At 43.7% G+C, this 21216-nt stretch overlaps 1 protein-coding gene across 2 annotated transcripts in view; it reads right to left on the reverse strand.

Moving 5' to 3' along the window:
* Positions 1 to 21216, reverse strand: part of exoc6b (exocyst complex component 6B) — a 74390-nt gene that overhangs the window by 45460 nt on the left and 7714 nt on the right. For both annotated transcript variants that reach the window (XM_070929584.1, XM_070929583.1), the window contains exons 2-10: positions 19788 to 19953; positions 19597 to 19644; positions 19429 to 19519; positions 19272 to 19317; positions 17968 to 18172; positions 10604 to 10783; positions 8128 to 8196; positions 2682 to 2765; positions 2285 to 2331 (exon numbers count right to left, since the gene is read on the reverse strand). In XM_070929584.1, coding sequence (XP_070785685.1) covers positions 2285 to 2331; positions 2682 to 2765; positions 8128 to 8196; positions 10604 to 10783; positions 17968 to 18172; positions 19272 to 19317; positions 19429 to 19519; positions 19597 to 19644; positions 19788 to 19953 — 936 coding nt within the window. The remainder of the gene's footprint in view (positions 1 to 2284; positions 2332 to 2681; positions 2766 to 8127; positions 8197 to 10603; positions 10784 to 17967; positions 18173 to 19271; positions 19318 to 19428; positions 19520 to 19596; positions 19645 to 19787; positions 19954 to 21216) is intronic.

Consider the following 21216-nt stretch of genomic DNA (forward strand, 5'->3'; position numbering starts at 1 on the left):
CACCAGACGGGAGAATTAGAGCCACCAGCTGTTTATCTTATATCTTTATAAAAGTGGATGGAAATGCGTCTTAATCCGCTTTTTCTTTTGCTGATTTTCTGGAAATCCTGTTAAGATTAGCACTACAGTTAGATGGAAACCTGACAAGTATAATTCTGCAACTGTGTGGCTCCAACACTTATTTCAGTGGATAGTTTTATTGAATTCTGACAACTTTTCCAGCACGATTACCCAGTTTGAAAATCATTTGCCAATGAGGTGCGTTCATCCAATCAAGCGTAAAAAGCTGTTGATGTCTCGGCAACGGACCGCACTCGTCAATCACATGTCATGTTGTCATGCTGCCTTCTGTGTGAAGTGGATCAAATCTCGGACAACGTGTCTCACTCAAACCCAATGCCCACGGAGCCTCGCCAGACCACAACGAGCCACACTGTGGTCGACTTTGTGGCCCCCCTGTGCATGGTTAGACTACTCTTTACTGAAGAGTATAAATATTTAACCTTTTACCTTATTTCCATTTGCTCTGTGAGAACAGTGCCCCCTTCCTGTTTTGTGTTATACAGCAACTTCTATTTCCCTTATTATAGTTTGACAAGTACAATTTAAACCAGCTTCACTGTAGCAAGGAAGTCCTGAGCTGAGCTAAGAGCAAGTCAAACTGGCACTGAACCATCACCTGCACCAGTAAAAGATCACTGGTTACTTTAAGGAGGACAGTTTCAGCGCTGTGACGTGTTTATTCATGAAAGAAGTCAAATTTGAGGATAACAGTTTTTCTAAAACTTGTGATATAAACTGTAGTTTGGAGATGGGTCTAAAATGATTCAAATCTAGAGGGTCGTGTTGGGTGTCTTGAGAAATGGATGGACTACTGCATGTTTAAGGCAGGAGGGAAACCTGCCAGTGGAAAGATGGATAAATACAACAGTGGTCAAGGCAAAATATCCGAAGGACCTGAAGACATTAAAGATTGGTGAGAACCATGTTGTTATTACTGATAGGAATGATCAAAATTAGGCCCAGGTTGTATGAAACCGTAACTTTAAAACCATTTCTGCTCTTTTTAACAACATTAACAACTCTCATCCCCTGGCTGTCCAGTTGTTACTGAGAATAAAAGGAGGATTAAATGACTGAACGACTGCTGCAGATGAAAGGATGATCGGTTGGACGGATGGATGGATGGGAAATGAGGAGAAGAATGGATGAAGGGGTGACTGAAATGGTAGAGAAACAGCAATGGATGAGAGACACGGGATGGCACAAAACTTCAAATGGGAATAACAGAGCAGTGTGTGTGTGTGTGTGTGTGTGTGTGTGTGTGTGTGTGTGTTAGTGTCCAGCCTTGGCAGTGTTTATAGAAGTGTCTGCTACAGTCAGACAGACAGAAGGAATAACAGCAATAAGCCAACCACCATCACACACACTCTATCAATCGTCACCACTGTGGGTGTGTGAGAGTGTGTGTGTGTGTGTGTGTGTGTGTGTACACATGTGTGAATGCAATGGAGAGAAGTGGATGGAGTGATGGATGAGAGGAAAAGTATAAGGAGGGGAAGGGTGAGTGTGGGAAGAGAGAGGCGAAAAAGGACGGAAAAAAACCGTCGGAGGGAAGGAGAGATGAAAAGATGTCAGAAGTCACTCAAATGAAATGAAATGAGGTGTCGCTAAATGCCGAATGTTTGCTTTCACTTGAAGTTTCTCACTCCATCTTCTGCCAAGTTACACAGAAGGCTTACAATGGATGGATAGATAGATGGATGGATGGATAGACGGAGAGGTGGGTAAAGGGATGACGTGAGGATTTAAGGATGGATACGTCCGTGGATTGGACGGATGAACTTCTGGAGAGAAGGGATGTGAACCAATAGGAACATCCATCCATAAACAAACATGAATCTGTTTAGAAAGCAGTGAAATCAAGTGTCTCCTAATACCTTCAGATCTTAATCAGCAGATTCAGACATTATTATTATTATTATTATGTACCTCCTATTATTACTCTTTGTCTTACTTCCATTTGGGGGATAGTCAGGCTAATCAGGTTTTAGAGCTACCGTTCCCATAATTTGGGGGCTTTAGGGGACATGGACAGGAAGTATAAATGTTGATGTGGACTAAGTAGCCGAATTAGCTATTAGCAGTTCCTGTTTGCAGTGCGCCCGTCGATGTACAAACAACTGTCACTGGATTACTTTGGGACCGAAGAAAACTTAAAAACGTGATAATTCTCAGGCAGGTTCTGGAATGATCATCCCCTTGGACGGATGGACGGACTTACCCAACAATCTGATTGAAGTACCGCCTGTATCCCTCCAGAGTTTCATGCTGGAAATGTAAAAGAAAGAACAAACAAATATAGAGGAAAGAGAGTGATGGGGAGAAAGGGAGAGACCAACGGCAAAGGTAGTACTTAACTTGCATGATGAACAGAATGTATCAAACTCAAATGAACAGAAATCCAATTTACATCAGAAAATGATAAAGTTTGATTGTTTTGGACTCATTTTCCATTTGTTCAATATGATGATAACAGTAGTTAACACGCGTGATGTATTAAGGAGTGTGTGTGTGTGTGTGTGAGTGGGAGAGGGGAGTGTGTGTGCAGGGGAAGGACAGGTGTAGTTAGGAGTGTGTGGACATACACAAACACACAGAGTGACGGTGCAGGGTCATACCATGTTAGAGTGGGGCTGCAGCACAAGGCGAGCCTGTTTCCTCCTCTGCTTTCTGTAGTAGTTCTCAAACACATCACGCAAACCCTAAAACACAAATTACAGGTAAGAATGGAAGAATGGGATACAAGGTATTTAGTGTTTGTCTTGTTAACAGCCTTACAGCAGTACCTGGAACAGAAAACCCAGTTTCAAGTGTTGAAACAAAACTAAAAACAACTACAGAATATTCTGAAACTGTAATGGCAGTAAAAGGTTAGATTTGCCTCCCATTTTCTATTATTTTTTTACCTCTTTCCTCGGTTTAAATTGTTTAAATAATCAATAAATCCTCAAATGATTTCAGTGACTTTTTAAGAAAGAGCCAGGAGATACCATTTCATGGGAAGGACAAGCCAAAGCCTGATTGGTTTAAATCTGTGTCCCATATTTTCATGTAATATCTTTTCAGCTGTCAGGATTACCACTTCATGCTCCTTCAGCTAAACTGGAAAACACGTGGTCCAAACAGTGAAGCTACGCAGCCAAATGTTTAGAGTTGTTTGCGGCCGTTATTGATTTTAGCTGGAGGATGAATTTAATGAGGTATAAAACCAAAGGTTAAAACCACTGAAGGACGGGAAAGCCGGGATAAGGTCATGTTAGAGACCGCGATAGAGGACGTGTCTCTGATGGCGTCACTGGTCAGATAGAACCAGAAACCCAGAATCAGCTATCTAAACTTGACCACGTTGTATCTTTTCCTTCCATTACACAGAAGCTCTCTCTCTTATCTCTCCCTCTCTCTCTCTGCTGTGTGTGAGAAACTTGTGGCCTATCTAGGAACCAGACCAGGGCCCACAGTGCTTGGTGAGCTCAGAGATAAGAGCCCAGGACTGGGCAGATAACACGACCCCTTGCCTACTGACCAGACCACCACCAGCACACGTATATCTACGCTGCTGACCACCGGGCTCTGGTAGTGACATTATATGTACATGTGTGTGGAGACCAATACCTGCTATCACTATGATAGGAGGTAGTGAGATATAAGAACAAACACATCTTTGTGTTTTAATAAAGACTGTGCTTTAGTGCCATTTAACCAAGACCAGAAACCAGAAACACACTGTCAGTCACACAGTCCCAATTTATTTATTTATGTGTGTGTGTGTGTGTGTTTTGGGCGATAGACTTCATTAAGTAGGAGAATCTGACCTAATGACTTTTCAAACACAGTAGAATGAATATAAAGATCTAGAGGGGAAAGTTTTGTATTGAAGCACAACTTCATTTCTTTAATCTGACCCTTGGCTGAACAATGTCCATGGAAAGCACATCACAAAGTTACAAACAAAACAATAAAGCGGACGGTAGAAATGTGAATCTCACTGGTCGTAATCCAGATATTTTGGAACTACGTTTAGTTTGATGTTGCGAGGTGACAAAACCGTGTTCTTTAATTCTTTAATTCCCAGTTTGACCCTCAGCTGAACAATGAGTATTCAACAAACCAGCGGCTTCAAGTGGCCATGAACTCGTCATTATACAGTGCTCGCTCTCCCTGAGAGAGAGCACAGAGGTGAAGTACAGGGCTGAGGTTGTGTGTGTGTGTGTGTGTGTGTGTGTGTGTGTGTGTGTGTGTGTGTGTGTGTGTGTGTGTGTGTGTGTGTGTGTGTCTTCCGCAATGCTAAATAAACAGTGGAGGCAAAGTGATACAGAGAAAGAAAAACATAAAAAAAAAATAAAGGGGAAAAACAGAGCAGGATGGAAACAAAAGAAGAGATATTTGAAGAAGTATAACGTTAATCAAATTGAAAAGTTGATTAGAGAGATACAAAGAGAGAAGAGAGAGAGAAGGAAACAAATGGAAAAAACTTATAGAAATAAAGAAACCGTAAGAAATAAACAAAGCAGGAGATAAAAGACGGAAGGTAAAATAGACAAAGAGATAAAACTCAATGAAAGACACAGAAAAGTAAGCATGTAAAGACACAAAAGATCAGAAAAAAACACGATAAAACAGATATAAATATATATAAATACGGTCAAAAGGCTACTACAGCTGCAGAGCTAATCTCTAAACACTTCTCAGTCACAATAGCTTCCCCTGGCATTTTGTTCTCAGGTTGGTGTTCATGGTAACTGTCAGTTAGCAAGCTAATTAGCATGGTCGCTAACAGGACAATAAGTTCACGCTGTTAATTATTAGGACTCATAACTGTCTAACTGAGGTTTGTTAAAAGTGGACGTTGCAACGCGGAAAATAACCTACGATGGCTTCCTCCATTTTGGACTCTCCGTTCCCTCAAAGGTCAGCTCTGTCACTGGTCAACAGGTTTACTTCGCCTCCTCGAGCGAATCCACTGATTTTGCCCTTTTAAGTGCTGCTGTTAAAAAGAGTGTCTGAGGTGTCCTGGTCTGGTACAGATCAGAGCTCCCAGTCTGACCAGTCAGATGGACCGGCTGCTGCTTTCCTCTGCTCAGTGTGTTGGACTTCAGGCCCGTGTTTACATTGATCACAACTCTGTCCACATTTCTCAACATGCAGTACGCGTGCGAGTCTAACAAAGGAGTATTGTTCGGGGCCTCGACGCTGCTCGACTACGGCTGGAAAATCATGGACTTTAAACATGGAAAAGAGACGGAGAGATGGAGGCAGAGAGAAGAAAGAGAGGAGGATGGATGGAGAAGAAAAAAGAAGAACATGTGGAGAAAGTGGTGGTCTTGATTGCAAATGGGATTCCACATCCAGGTTTACTAGAAAAATAAATGAAGCTGTTACATGCGCGTGCCTGTGTGAGTACAAGTCATTCTCATTTAACAATCAACCTGTGTGTGTGTGTGTTCATGATTTTCCAGTCCATCCCCCTGCCCAGTACAGCAAACGGTGCTGGACATTCTGGTTTTCTTTTCTAATGGTAAATCCACGTCTCTGCCCAATGGCCTGTCATTCAAACTGCTGCGACACCACTTTAATGGATAAAACAGCTTCAGCAGTGTGTGTGTGTGTGTGTGTGTGTGTGTGTGTGTGTGTGTGTGTGTGTGCGTCCTTTTCCAAAAAACCCAACTCATTTCATGTTTTAATCCAAAAAAGAACAATGCTTAAAATAGGAGTGAAGAAACAGATTAACACAATTAAGAGTGTGTGTGTGTGTGTGTGTGTGTGTGTGTGTGTGTGTGTGTGTGTGTGTGTGTGTGTGTGAGAAAGAGAGAGAGTGAGGTAGAGAGACACGAGCGAGCGAGGCTGACCTCAGAGGTGAATAGGTCAGACCTTTCAACACCTTCCTGAGACAGAAAACACTCCTTTCCCTCCTCCTCCTCCTCCTCCATCTCTCATCCTTCATTCTTTCTCTCTTTTCCCATCGACCTTCCTCCTCTTTCCTTTTCTTCCTCCCCTCTCCTCTCCCTCACCCCTTTCTCTAATCTCTCTCCCTCTGTGTTGTGTTTTCACCCTCGTCTTCCTGTTTTTGCCCCTCTAACCTCCCCGTGACCTCCCTCTCTCCTTATCGCTCTGTAGCCGATTCACTCTCTCCTCTCTCCTTCCTGTACACCTCCGCTGACCTTTACCCTCCCTCCTCTTCCTCCCCTCTTCATGTCACTACCACGTGCAGTTCAGATACGACAGTTGGAGAGTGATCCGTAAAATGAGGCTGATATTAATATCAGATTGATTTAAAAACAACAAGGCTGGAGCACATGCAGGCCTCGTTTCCTGTGAATCCTTATGCATTGATGGGCAATTTCAATTCAGGCGCCTCTGCAACAAACAATAAAAACTACCCCACAGGGACAGAGATACATAGAGAGGTAATTCATTAATGTAAATACATCAAATGGCATTATAATACATTAATACTGCTGAGACTCAGTCGCCTCCTTCGCTGCCAGCTTTGTCCACATTTGCTCAACGCTTTTAACCCAGTTGTTCCCAACCTGGGGGTCACAAGATGAAACTAATGGGTCACTTTGGGTTCTTGGGTTCACAGTCCTGGGTTCTTTCTGAATTACTGCAGTTTTACCTCTTCAGGTGACAATTATTCAAATGAAGGAATCAGGTTTGGAGCCATTTTTACATGAGTGGGTCCCCGTTTTGTTTACATTCAACACATTTGTTAGTGCTTATGGATACACACAATGCAATTCGGTGAGTCACACTGAATGTAAACATAACTTTTGTTTGTTTATATGAAAACCCCACAGGGCGCCTTTAAGGGGTCAAAAGCGAAACAGGTTGGGAACCACTGTGAGAAGCTGCCAGTCATTAAAATGTCGGAGCTCCTTAAACATCCCGAAACATCCCAACATGACACGATGCTAACATTAAAGGCTGCCTGAAATGCGCTGTCATTTCTTTCTCCTCTCTTTTTCAGCCCCCCTCCCTCACCCGCTACCACAAAATGTTCCCTGTTCTCACCCCTCTAAAGCTTTTTGACCTCTCTTTTCTTCCCTCATCTCTCTTCCTCCTCTAACATTAAACCTCGCTCGCCCTTCCCTTTACCCTCCACTCTCCAACTCTTCCGCTCCTTCCATCATCGCGCCCCCTTTACCCTTTCTCTAACCTCACTCTCCCTTTTTTTTGCTCCCTCCCTCCATCGTTCATTTTCTCCTTCCTGTCAAAGTTCATGCACTTCCTGTCCCCCTGCCAGAGAGCCCCCCAGACACACACACACAAACACAAACACACACACACAAACTGAACAGAAACAGCCGACCTTCTGGCTGTGTTGGCCCGGTCACAGCCCCTACAGGCCTGCAGGCACACACACACACACACACATAGAGAGAGAGACCCCAAATGTGCAACTAACCCAGTCATGGCCCAGTCAACACCTCCACCCATGTCGCTTTCGCTCTAACTGAGATGAGACACACACACACACACACACTGCAGCAGGCTGGTTGGAGTGAAGCCAGGCTCGAGCCGGAGGCCTCATCTTACAGCATCATATATAATACATGCACATATTGTGGCGTTATGACGTCACGCTGTACACCATGAGGCGCAGGAACGTTTCAGGTAACGACCCCTTTAATATCTCTGGTCGTATGAGGTCTACTAATACTTTATCTAGCAACAGAAAATGCACCGTAACACAATATATATTGACATCACATAACAAAATGATATTTACCATGAAAGAAAACTTATTGTTCAATACTCCGCTTATCCTACATTATCCTTCCATTTGGTTTTACTAGTTTTACACACACTATAATGACAATAAAGTTTCATTGAGTTCTATCACGTTGTATATTGTCCACCTACACAGAGCAAAATGGAAAGAAAATTAAACTTGGAAAAAAGTTAAATTTGCAACACACACCACTGTTACTTAAGTTAGCAGTTGTGTGCACGGTGGGGGGGGGGGCATATTAGAGGTGGTTTATAACAGGAATGAATCGTCAGCGGATGGACGAACAGAGATGAAAGTTACGGAGGTAAGAAAGAGGAAGAGGATGGACTCACCAGCACAGTGTAGATGTGCAGACAGCGGTAAACCGGAGAGAAGTCCACCAAGTCATGAGCTCCTGGGACCTACAGAGGGAAACAATTTGTACCATCAGACTGGACGTACACGCTCCTTCGCTGTTCATAATCTTTTTCATACATACAGTAACATTTGTATTGTTATTGCTGTCTTTATCCACTATTTTCCTTTATGTTTTGTATCTACATGCAAATAAAAGCAAAATTGAAGAATAATTGAGAAAGCAAACAGTAATTAGACAAAGAAAGAAACTGATTCTGTGTTTGTGAAACAGGAGAGGAGAAAGATTTGAAAAAGAACATCTTATTCAAACTGACATGAATGTAGAAGCGCTTGTCAGAAAGTCAGATTTGTTTTCGTTCATGTTTATTTAAAACACACAGAATTTTCTTTCTTTGTCTGATATTTTCCTCACTTTATTTGTGTGGTCACCAAGCAGCTGCGTCATTCCATGTGCTGTATATCATGGTAAAGCCACCTTGTAATATTTAAACAAATGTCACTGCCTATTGAACTTTACTGTAATTGACAGAGAGACATAGAAACACAGAGAGAGAGAGAGAGAAAGGCAAAGTTCTCTGCAGCACTTCATTATTTTGTCTGAAAGTCTTCTGACAGTGTCACCAGCCGTTCATACCTCTTTTTCTTTCCATCTATCCCTTCTAACCATCACACATTCCACTCCTTCCTCTCTACCCACATCCTCTGTCTTCCGGAGAACAACACAGTGGCAATTTACCCATTTTAAACACACACACACACACACACAAAGCAAAAAACCATGTGCCCTCTTGCCCTCTGGAAAGTTTGCTTTCTGTAAAAATCATTGGATGCGTAGCACAATGCCAGCTTTGATGTAACCGCACACACACACACACACACACACACACACACACACACACACACACACACACACACACACACACACACACACACACACACACACACACACACACACACACACACACACACACACACACACACACACACACACACACACACAGTCCTGAAACAATATGAACAAACAAAGAGTCGTACCACTTAAAGACAGAGGTGGAGGAAGAGGAGGGGTGGAGGGAGAGGAAGATTAAGAGCTGAAGGGATGATGATGGAAAGAGAAAAAGACAGAGCAGGTACATGTAGTTTAAAGAATGGAATTGCACAATAATAAAATATAAGGTGAAAAGAAAGCGAGGGAAGATGGAGACAGTTAAAACATGTGGGCAAGAGAACAGAGGAGAGACAAGCAAAAGAGAGGAAAGTAAGTGAAAGAGCGAAAAACAGGGAAAGCACAGAAGAGACGAGGGGCTCAGAGGAGAAAGAAGGGAAGAGAGAAAGCAGTGAAGGTAAGAAAAGAACAAAGGAAGAAAAAGAGGATACGGAGACACGGGGGACGACTGTAAATGAAGGGAAGGGGAGGAAAGGGAAAGACATGGCAGGACGGGGATGGCGTGAGGAGACGGGACGCCGATGGCTGCGGTGATGCCAACCATCGGCGCCAACGCGGTCGTAACCCTGGCGACCGTGGGGTCAGGCCTTTGTTCGAGCCAAGGTCTTCCCATGAAGAAGGTTGAGTCAAGTTTACAGGACGTAAATAAGCCAAGGGGACGACAGGGACCTTAAAACTGAATGGTAGCGCGGGGGGTGACAAGTTCAGCTCTATTCTCTTCAACTTCATTGTACTTTGCTTTCCTTGAGTGTGAACAACAAGGGCTGCAAAAAGGAGGTTTGATCCCGCGGGGGAGGGCTTGAAGAGTTCAGTGCCGAAATGCTTTGTGTCCATTTTGTTACGATGACAGAAATTCTACAAGTAAATCTTTTGAAGAGTCTGTAAACATGTTACTGACGTACTTAAACAACCTACTGTTCCTCAAACTGGTGTAACTGTGTGCTAATCACACTGTAAGATCATTTAATGGACAATACAGTATGGTGGACAACAAGGTGGACTAAAGGGTCATGGTTCTTTAATGTTTCAGCAGCGAGCTTAGCTTAGCCACATGTTGTCCCTTGAGCAAGACAATGAACCTAAACCTACTAACTAACTGCAGTCCTCTCTGCTCCACGGCATCTGTTATGATGTAAATGTCTTATCCCTGTCCACGTTATTGACCTTGATGATGAAAGATGGAGATGAAAGAAAAGAAAAGGAAAATGGGGAAACAACAAAGAGCAAGCAAAGCTGAGGCCACACTAGAGGATTATCAGGCTCTAAAGTGGATTCAGCCAAGCCGCCATGTGGGGGGGGGGGGGGACCCATCGAAGGCTGGATCAGGACCGCTGCAATCGGCAGCGATTATCTGTTATCATAGATTCATGTTGGAGATTGATGCTTTCCTTAAAGGACTTTAAGTCCTTTAACTTTCTTCATATGAGGTGAAGTCAGACAACTAGAAGGTCACGTGCAGCTTCAATACTTTCATGTGTTTGTTTGTATTGTTGCCGTTTTCTCACTTCATCATCTTCCTCTTCGTCCTCCACATCCAGAATGCCAGAGTCCTGTTCAGACACCGGACTGCCGCCCTGTCCGTCGCTGTCCGTCCCGACCGCCGCCGCCTCCTTTCTGCTGCGTCGGCCAATCAGGGCCCTTGGCTGCGTGGAGACGGAGCTGTCCAACGAGCGCTGCAGCTGGGCCTGAAGCACAACACAGAAATACACATCAGGAAGGCAAACCCGGTCAAACTCAGCTTTGTGTTGTTTGTTTGCGTCCACTTCAGTTTTTTCCTACATTTCCCAGAACACTTTTCAAAAGCCACAGAAGAGGAAGTGGAACTTCTTGCATTTAGCTTTTGGCGCAACTTCAGAGCAGTCGAAGCTCTTTGATTTTTAAGGTCCGACACCAAAACCAGATGTTTACTGATAACAATGATACGCCGTCTGCAATCAGACTCCACTGTAGGTGTCCTGACATGTGCTACAATTACACTTTATAGGTTTTTTATATGTGCATCTTCTTTGGAACGTGAGCAATAATGGCTCTCATTTGCCACATTCACGCTAAGAAAGCTAAGAAATTGCGGACGGTGCAACGAGGTCACTGGTTGAGACCTTTAAGTAAAACCTGCCACTCCTTGTCCCATGAAAATACCTGTGGAAATGACCTACAAAAGTGATTCAGGCACCTAAGAATACACCAGAGGGAAAATAGCAAGACAGGAAGGGAAGAACAGGAAGGATGAAGAGTCAATGAAACCGAAAACAAAGCGCTGAGGACTTGAGAGCGGAGACAGCTTCCATGTTTGATCTGTGCTTCTGCTCGTCAAAACCTTAATTTCATTGAATTTTATCAGAAAATGACAAAGAAGAAGAAAAGACTCAAAACATATGTATTCATATGGAGCATACGTTTGGGTAATGCAATCAGTGCAGTTTCCCAAAATAAAGTGACATAAAAGAAGGTGGGGCTGAAACAGAGGGAAATGGAAATGCAGTCCAAATGGAAAGATTTTCCACAGAACAATGCGATGTGCATTGTAATATCTGAAGCAGGCCGCGTCCTGTCTATGTCAATATTTGGGGAAAACCGAGTATTGTGGGAAATGATGCATTCTGCTCCCTCTGCGGCCGTGTTGGAGCAGGAATGCTAAAAATAAAAATAAATCAAACAGGAAGTTTTGGTTAGAAATTAATGGAAGCTCGTATCCAACACAAAATGAAAACAGAGTCACGTTTCTAATGGAGATGACCGAGCCAACCTCCGAGTTCTTTAGCAGGAAAGTATCACCTCTATTGTTGTACATTTTAACACGACCGCTAATATCCAAACGTGAATATGTCGATTTCTTGGATTTCTTCATCAAACGCCACTAACTCTTTCGGACGCTCATTCACAGCTTGGCCACCAGAATATTTCTGTGGGAAAACCCTCTCAGATCTAAGCTGAGTGCATCTTTCCATCCACACCCAGACCGGCCTCAGGTCCTTTTGAAAATCTTCGAGAATGCCGCGGCTTCCTCTGCTCGCCGGCGCCAGCACGTAGGCTACCCCGTGCGCTTAAATCTGTCGATAAGGACGTCAATTAATGCGTCAGAGACTTCAAGCGCCTCGATTTGCGCCTTTAATGACAACGATAATGAGAAAAACTGGTGTTCATGGGAGGGTGGATACGCACAAACCCGGAAGAACACAATATCAGTGATGTTGGAAAAATACAATGCCATCTTTGATCTAATGCCCACATATAGCAGCACGCACACACACACACACACACACACACACACACAGAAGAATAATGAGTCATATAAGACAATAAGTACAAACAAAATCTGTGGAAAGTCTCATTGGTCTGCATAGAAGGCTAAGGGAAGCGAGTGGGGACACAGAAACGTGCCAAGCTGCACCCTATCTGTTCAGAAAAGAAGAACAGGCAACAAACGATCTCTAAAAATTGTTTTGTTTTATTTTTACGGGTCAACTATACACAATATCAACAAACCGAGGTGTTCCCTGATTCTTCTAGACTCAAATCACCAAAATGATGCAAGAAGTAAAACACCGACAGAACGACGGAATCATCTCTGAGAAACTTCACACAAAACAAGAACTCAAAAGTAGTTGTCAAGTTGTTTTGACACTTCTTTCTCTGCATGGCATTCCTTTCTAATCCGTCAAATGGTCGTTTTCTTTCTCTCCACATACAAATCAACATAATTAGATCTCAAAGACGTGAGAGAGGGAGTGAATGATAAAGAAAAGCATCTTTCCTATGCGGCAGATGCGCACCTCAGCACCTACGTCAGTAACATCCACTTAGCGGTCGAATTCGGCTTTTTAGTATTCTTCACAGGCATACTGTATACACACTCACACCACCATTCATTCTTACCAATCACACAATACCAACTTCTGTTGCAAATAGGAACCTTTTAACCTTTTGTTGCGTTTCTCTTCGGGGGGTGGCATTCGGGGTGGCACTTGAAGCTCAAGTGCGGGAATGTGCGTCACCTCTTACGCACAATCCCATAGGAAAACCGGCAGAGTAGAGGAGGAAGACATGGGAAAAAAGAAGTGGATGGAGAATGACACACAGGACGAAGAGGAGGAGGAGGAGAAAACAGTAAGGGAAAGGTGGTGAAGAGGAGAAGGACGGGAGGAGAAAAGAAGATGGAAATGGAGGAGGCACAAGGATGCAAACCGCCCGAGAGGAAGCGAGAACAAACTGCTGGGGATGAGGACCAGAATCACAGCCACACTGTAATCCATTTAGTGCAAAATGACACTAAATATTTTTTAAATTGTCTGATATTACACTGTGGCAACACCACAAGCAGCCCCGAGTTAAATATGTGCTGCATGGCTTTCGCTGACAAACTTCAAGGAGATTTGCAGTCTTCTGTGTGCATTTGCGGCCTGAGCGCGGAAATTGACAGAAATTGCAAGTGAAAGAGCAAAGATGAAGTGATCTATTTGTTGACAAGTGGTTTAAACTGGCTGTTTATTGTGGGAAAGTTGCAGCAATTTGTGAAAAACAGGCGTCCACGCCATTCTCTGAAAAGGAAATGGAGGTTCGTGTAGTGACAGTGACGACTATTTGCAGTGTTTTCTGGAAGAACTCTTGTTTCGATAAATGTAATTAACATTACCAACAAAAGTAATATCTGCCGGCAGTATGATGTTTTCCAAAACAACCTCCAAGGCCACCAATTCAAAAAAAAGAGACAAACCAAGGTACTTCCCACAGCTGACAAAACGTTTCAATACAGGACATCCACACTGACAGCGATATAAGTGGACGTACTGTCGGATTAAAACAGAATCGTACTATTTGCTGCCTTCGAACTCAGTATTTTGTTCCTGCTGAGGATGAGGAGGGGCTCTCTGAACAGATATTACACAAAACACTATAAACACTAAATACAATATCTTAAGAAACGCAGATTACATTTTCTTCAAGTAACAATTTGACACTTTGGGACATACGCTGATTCACTTTCTTGCAGAGTCAGATGAGATGAGATTGATACCACTCTCATATCTGTCCATTAAATATGAAGGTACGGCCAGCAGCCGATTAGCTTAGCTTAGCATAAAGACTGGAAACAGTGCCCACCAGCACCTCTAAAGCTCACTAATTCACATGCTATATCTTCGTTCAATCATTTCCTGATCTCACTCGAGACATCTGGCAAAATTGCCAATTTTAGACTTTAGTCTTGTGCAGATGCTTTGAGTTCAGACATTATTAAACACTGATATGTTTGAGAAGAAACAACTAAAAAAGGCTTTGTAGAAGTATTGAAAAAGGTACGGTTTTGGTATCTGTACCAAAGGACAAGTACGGTATCTGAGGTGTACTCAGAGTACACTGCACAGCTGTATTATGTAGCGCTCTGTGTAGAAAAATACTCCACATTAAATGACTCGGATCAGGATCGGGGACATAAAGCTGACTGGGGCATCCCTACTATAGATCACTTTTTGGCAGGCAGACCCCGACCCAGAAATAATGGTGTCCGATGGCAGTGAACTGTGGAGCATTATTCGGCAGACAACACACACGCAGAGTGACTGACACAACGACCCATAACAGTCTATTTTGGTTTTCCCTGTGATGGTTCAATACACCGACCCAGCGAGTGCCCTCCGCCACCCTCGCCGCATGCGCACGCATGTGTGTGTTCAGTAACTAGATACAGGTAATCAATCTTCTTCCACTTCACAAGCCCAACAATCTGTTTCCCATTAGTGTGTGTGCGTAAAACTACCGAATACACAGCAGAAGCTCTGAACTCGTCCTCTGCTGAAAGTGAATCAAAGAAAAGAGGGAGGGAGGGAAGTAGATGGAAAGATGAGATGGAAAGAGTGGAAGAGAGAGGAAGACGGAGACGGACATCTTGGGGGGCGGGGGTGACTAATGACATAAAAGAATGACAAAGACATTTTGGAGAGGATTCTGGGTTTTTTTAATCCTTCTTCTGTATCTTGTCCCACCCTTCTTCTCCTCCTCTCCCTCAATGATTTCATCCCTCCCCGTCTTTGACTTTCTTCTTCTCCTCCTCCTCGGAGAGCTTCCCGTGGCCACCGCGATACCATGAAATACGATCCAGGAAAGCCAGTTTGAGTAATACAATCATGAGTTTGAAGGCTTAGCAGACGCACGAAGGTTTACTTGATGTTATGAGGGCAGACTTCACAATCACATCGACAAATTGTTTCCTCCCATCTTAACGATCGGCAAGTAAAAGGTAGGATATTCACGTTGCAAACAATCTGCCAGGAATGGGCCCCCGCAACGGGACAAAGGCGGCAACAACGTCCGTCACAATATCCTAGAGCACAAGGTGGCGTTATTAAATGTCTCATTTTGCCCAACAAACGCTGGAAAACCCAAAAATATTCTATTTACTTTCATTTGAGACCAAGAAAAAAGCAAATTCTCACATTAGAGAACGTCTTTTCTGACCCCTCTTCCTCCTCTCGCCTGCTCCTTTCCCTTTACTCCTTCATCTTTACCTCTTCTTGCTCATCAACTTTCTTTGGCCTTTTCCTTGTTCTTCCACCTCTTCCTCACTCATTTTCTTCTCTTCCACACCTCTCCCTTTTCTCCCCTTCCCCCACTCATCTTCTTTCCCTCATTTGTTTCCTTGATCCTCTTCTTCACCTCCACTTTTAATTTCCCCAGTCCACCGCTTTACCTTAATATCCTTACTCCTGACTTCCCCCTTTCCACTTCTTCCTTCATTGTCCTCATTTCCTCTCTCTTTCCATCCTCTCATCCTCTACCTCCCTATCCATCTACTTTCATCCCCCTTTCCCTCCCTCTTTCCTCTGCGTTCATCATTTTATCCATCTTGATCCTCCTTTTTCCTGTTGTCCTCTTCTTTCTCCAACTCTTCCTCTTCCCCTCCTCTTCCCTTTTTCCTTCTCTTCCCACTTTCAATCCTCATCCTTCTCCCCCTCTTTTCGTTTTTTTCTTCTCCACCCATCTTCCTCCCTCATCCCTCTTCCTCCTCCTCTTCTATGGGCATGTGGCAGCAGACAATAGCTCCATTGTAAGCCCTGTGCTCTCCTCCGTCTCCTCCCTCCATCCCCTCCTCCTCCTCCCCCAGATCTATTTATTTTCACATCCTTGGTCGAGGGAGCTGTAACGACGGCTGGGTACAGAGAGTTTGAGCTAATTTGGAACAGAGCACACCAGAGAGACACACTGTCTGAGAGAGAAAGAGATGGAGAGACAGAAAAAAAGGGAGAAGGAGGGACAAAGAAAGAAAGGAAAGAAGAACAACTTCTAATTTGTTCGTCCACATCATCCACACACACACACACACACATTTACAAGGCTTCTGATTGAGTGTGAGCGCTCTGAGCCAAACATTTGATACAACAACATAATCCCCGTATCAGTATCAGGACTGCTGGACCACTGGGGTTTCCATAATCTCCCTTGTAATTAGTGGTTAGAGGAGTTAGCGGTTAGCTTCTTCAGTGACTGCAAGTGGATTTTCTATGCCAATGATTCTCAAATTGCGGTCCCAGGACCCCCCACCTAAGGGTCACCGAGGGGTTCAGAGTGTGTGGATGTGGAGTCATACGAGGGGGACTACTTGTGCTGTGAATGAGGGTGATCTGAAGACAGATTTCTCAGCATTTACTGCACTTTAAAGTGTTTCTGACTCTCAGAGAAAAGACTCTGTCATCATAGCTTCAATTGGATCACTATTACCTCCTTGCTGGGAGTAAAAACTAATGTTTTAATACACAGATTTGCGACAAATTCTCCAAGTTTCGGGATCTCTACCAGAGGGATGAACACGCCATCTAACAAGTCGTTCCAAAATCTCCCAGCTGTTCAGTCTGTTCACATCATTTTCATGCTCATCAAACCATTCAGTGACCCCTTGTGACCCGCAGGGAAGCATCTGCATAGATCATGTTTCTCTGGCTGAAATGAATGGGTGAGTTTGCTGCTTGCAAGAGGACCTCTATCCCTGGTCGACCAGAGGATCAAGAGTGAGAAATTATCCTCTAGTGACATCTAGAGGACAAAAGAAAGAAATAAATCTACAGTCACTAGACCCTACAATACTCTTTCTTTTGTTCAGTTTGCTTTTTTAAAACTGGTCAACAGTTTGGGCTGGAAACAGTTATCTGTTGTTACCTGTAAAATTATGCATTATCTTCCCTATGTTGATGACATGCCACTGCTGGGAGCCTAATAATGTGACACACACTTTTTTTTTTCCCCACCTGATTTGCACCAAGTCCCGGGACACTTATGAACTCTGTCTCTGATTGGCTAGTACTCGTCGCCTCCATTGGTTAGGTTGGTTAAGGTTAGGGTCAGGGTTAGCTGCTCCGTCCTCATTCCCATCCCATTCCCCAAATAATGGAGGCACACAAATAAACAAGAGGTCTCACTTTGAGCTATGGATGCCACAAGAGAACACAAAAACACACACAAACACTCACATGTAACTTCCTTGGCCTTGGAAAACAGAAAAACAATGAGGTATGTGCTGAAAAGCAGGGTCTCTGCATGTGTGTGTGCATGTTCACTGACAAGCCATGGCGTCTCCTGCAGCGCCTACATGCTTGTTTACTGGCAGTGGAACCACAGAGCAAGACACACACACACACACACACACACACACAGAGGCTGCTTCTGATTAACAGACAGAGGAAGAAAGACGTGATGAGAACAAAAAACAACTGTAGTTTGAGAGCCAGTAACACTGTGCAGTCCTTATCAGCAAATACACACACAAACATAAATGCAGAGAAAATGTTACAGGAGTGCAAAGCTAATTCACTAGCGTACGCTTAACAACACATCAGCCGACAGCGTGTCTGCGAGTGAACGTCTGTGAGTGTCCGTGTACCTGTTTGATGGCCGTCTCTCCTATCTTGTCCGAGTGTTTCCGGATGCTCTCCAGGAAGTCTCTCAGCTGCGTCATGGCCGTGTCCCGGATCTGCGTCCTCAGTTTTGGGATGTTTTCCGCCATAATGGAGCAGAACCTGTACTGACCCGCCCTGGGAAGACACGTGTGCTCCAGCTGCTCCAACGTCCGCAGCGCCGGGTAGTACCTAACACACACACACACACACACGTACATACACACAAGCATTAGAAAAGGTCCCCTTCATGTATTCATCCAATCATACAGTCAGTTGATTTCTTATGAACTTCATTCAAACTTCAGGTTAAGATTAAACTCGTCCAATGGCAAGTTTTATTTTGAGTTTGCTGCCAGCCTTCCTGACTGTGCAGATGCCGATTAAATCCGTTAAATCTCTGGTTAAGCGCGGAAACACTAACAAACACAGCAATAAAACAATGTCCTGGCTGTCAGATGCATGACTAAAAGCAAGCAGAAACACACAAAGTACACACACACAGAGAAATAAATACACTCAGATACACCTCAGGGATCTTTGGCAATACAATATCCCCCAAAGACTTCACTCCACTGCATCTCTCTCACACACACTTTTCCTCTCCAGGAGCACTCGTTATTGGCTGACCTCTGCCTGCTCTCTGCGAGGCCGGCAGCCGCAGGACAGAGAGAAGCAGAAAAACACGCAAACAAACGACAAATTTATGACCAACCAGACTTCTGTCTACAGGTCAGGCCAAGGGCAGGGAGGGGAAAAACGACACAGAGTGAAGAAATGTGTGTCCCCATTCCAAGCGCTCTTGCTCCATCTAGTGGCAGGCAGTTAGGAATCAATGATAAAAATGGTCAAATAATATTCAAATGCATATTAAAAAGGAGGCTGCAGTGTGGAAAGCACGTTTAAACATCAGTGTATATTCATCAGACATGTGGTAGCTCATAATAAGAAGCTTAACTTTTGCTACTCCCAAATTGAACTACATTTCCCATTTAGCCTGCTGCTTCCTGAGAATTCTCCATCCCTCTCATCAGCTCATTCTCCATTTTTACACTGCTTTGTAAAGTAACATCTCTTCATGTCTTAAACTAGAACCGGCACTGCGTTCCACTCTGAACAACTCAAAGAGAGTCCACTTCCTGTCCAGGAGTGTGGGTCCCGAATCAAAATCAAAACGTATAAATCTTTATTTGCAGAAAACATCCTCTAAATACCCAAGATTTTGATACTCAAACTAAAGGCGTGTGAATTTAGGAAAAATGTAACCGGAGAAACAGAATCAGTAGCGTACCTTTTGGCCCTCATCTGCTCCTGAAGTCTGCTGTACATCTCCAGGACTGGGGGAAGCAAAGAGAGGCGAAGCAACAGACGGTTCATTTGATTCACAACACAACACAATTGAAGTATTCCACACCGTGCACCTCATGCTCATATCTAGTGTGCGTTACCCGGCAGGCAGTGCGTCAGTTTGTCGATGGTGGTGGCGATGTTTCTCTGTTGCACTCGACACTGTTGCAGCTCCTCCATAGAGCCGATAAGCTGAAAAGGTGAAGAAAACAGTATCAGGTAAGACGTGTCCAGAAACAAGTGACTGGACAGTGAACCTGTCAACTCACCTCTTTGCCATCATCCTGAAGACGCCTGTTGGTCTCGGTCACCTGACTCTGAGAGAGAAAAACAACGAACCAATGAGAGAAAGAATTAAAAGAGTCTATTTTTACCTCCAGTTTCTGTCCTTAAACATTAGTTATCTCTATCTTGGAACATTCCTCCATCTTTACGTCCTTTGCTCCCCGTCCCTCCTCACCTTCAGTTTCTGCGCCTCCCCTCGTACTTTCAGCAGCTCTGTGATGGAGTCGACGAACCCCTGGAAGTGATGGTTACACATCTTCTCGATCTCTCTGTCGTGGTTCCTGATCCGCACGTCCAGCTTCTCCATGAAGAGGCCATGTTCCTGACCATCGTACACCGAGCTGGAGGGAAAGAAAGAGAAGACAACGGGTAACATATTTACATTGTTTTAATCACAAACACGACAATGCTTCACTAAATTTCGAGAAATAATTACTCCTCTTCTACATGGCCTACAGACTTCAATGTGGCATCAATTGAAACATTAAAATCTACTTTTATTCACTTGTTTCTTCTCATTACAAGCAACCTCCTTGGATAACTGAAATATCTCACAGGACAAAGTATTTTCAGAGAAACTCATGAACTCCCAGGTCCGAGCAACAGAGGAAGGAGAGAGGAGAAACAATAAAGATGGCTTCTTCACTGATGTTGTTTAGCTACTAATTAAACTCTCTGCAGGTGAAAGGGTGCATCCACAAAAAGCATCCACCAGGGGGCGTGATTGCAATGCTCTTCATCAGCACCCTGCTTCACATTTCCATACATTGGCAGCTACAAGCTGCAGCCAACCACAGCCTGCTGTTATTTTCAGACTCCATTAGATTCGTTTCCAGTTCAACGCCTTGCTTAAGGGCATGTTAACAGTAAGGGAAATGCTGCGTCCCACTTCCACACAACATACAATAATAAACAGTGGTACATCATTGTAGACAGTGCGTCATTTTGTAGTAGACTGTTTTTGCAGTTAGTATCCAAGAAAACATACTTTTTCTACAAAAATATAAATTAAATCGTTTCGAGCTGAAACAATTAGTCCATTATTCGGTCAATAGCAAAACTTCTGTGGTTGCAGCTTCCCATTTGGGAAGATTTGCACATCCTTCCCAGAAACTGTCCAGTGTTTTAGGCTTCCAGCAGCCATTAGGAAACAAAACAACAAGCTACCAGAGTGCTGCTTTCACCTGCCTAAAAGCAGAAAAGCAGAGTTTAAAGAAAACAAGCAAACAAGCACTGTTAGCATGCTGTTAACTTAAATAACATAACATCTGTACTTGTAGCTCTTTTTCACAATACAAGTCTTCCAGTAAAGACAACTTGTATGGCTTTTATTATGAAGTGGTCACAAGACATATCGAGTTGGGCTAGATGGTGGGATGTAATGTCTGTTAGGGCTGCAACTACAGCCCATGTGGCCTATCACAGGTATATATCAGCGTATACAGAAGTTGGTTTAAATCTACAGTTAAACATTTCAGCTGCTTTATTTATCACAGCATCAGTTTTACACACTGATTAGATGCATAAGGTAGCAGCACACACACCACATGGTGCTGCAGGACACCGTGCAAAACCAAACCTCATCTTCAGAAAGTCAAATATGT

This window comes from Enoplosus armatus, chromosome 23 (genome assembly GCF_043641665.1).
Source record: "Enoplosus armatus isolate fEnoArm2 chromosome 23, fEnoArm2.hap1, whole genome shotgun sequence".
Taxonomy (NCBI): domain Eukaryota; kingdom Metazoa; phylum Chordata; class Actinopteri; order Centrarchiformes; family Enoplosidae; genus Enoplosus; species Enoplosus armatus.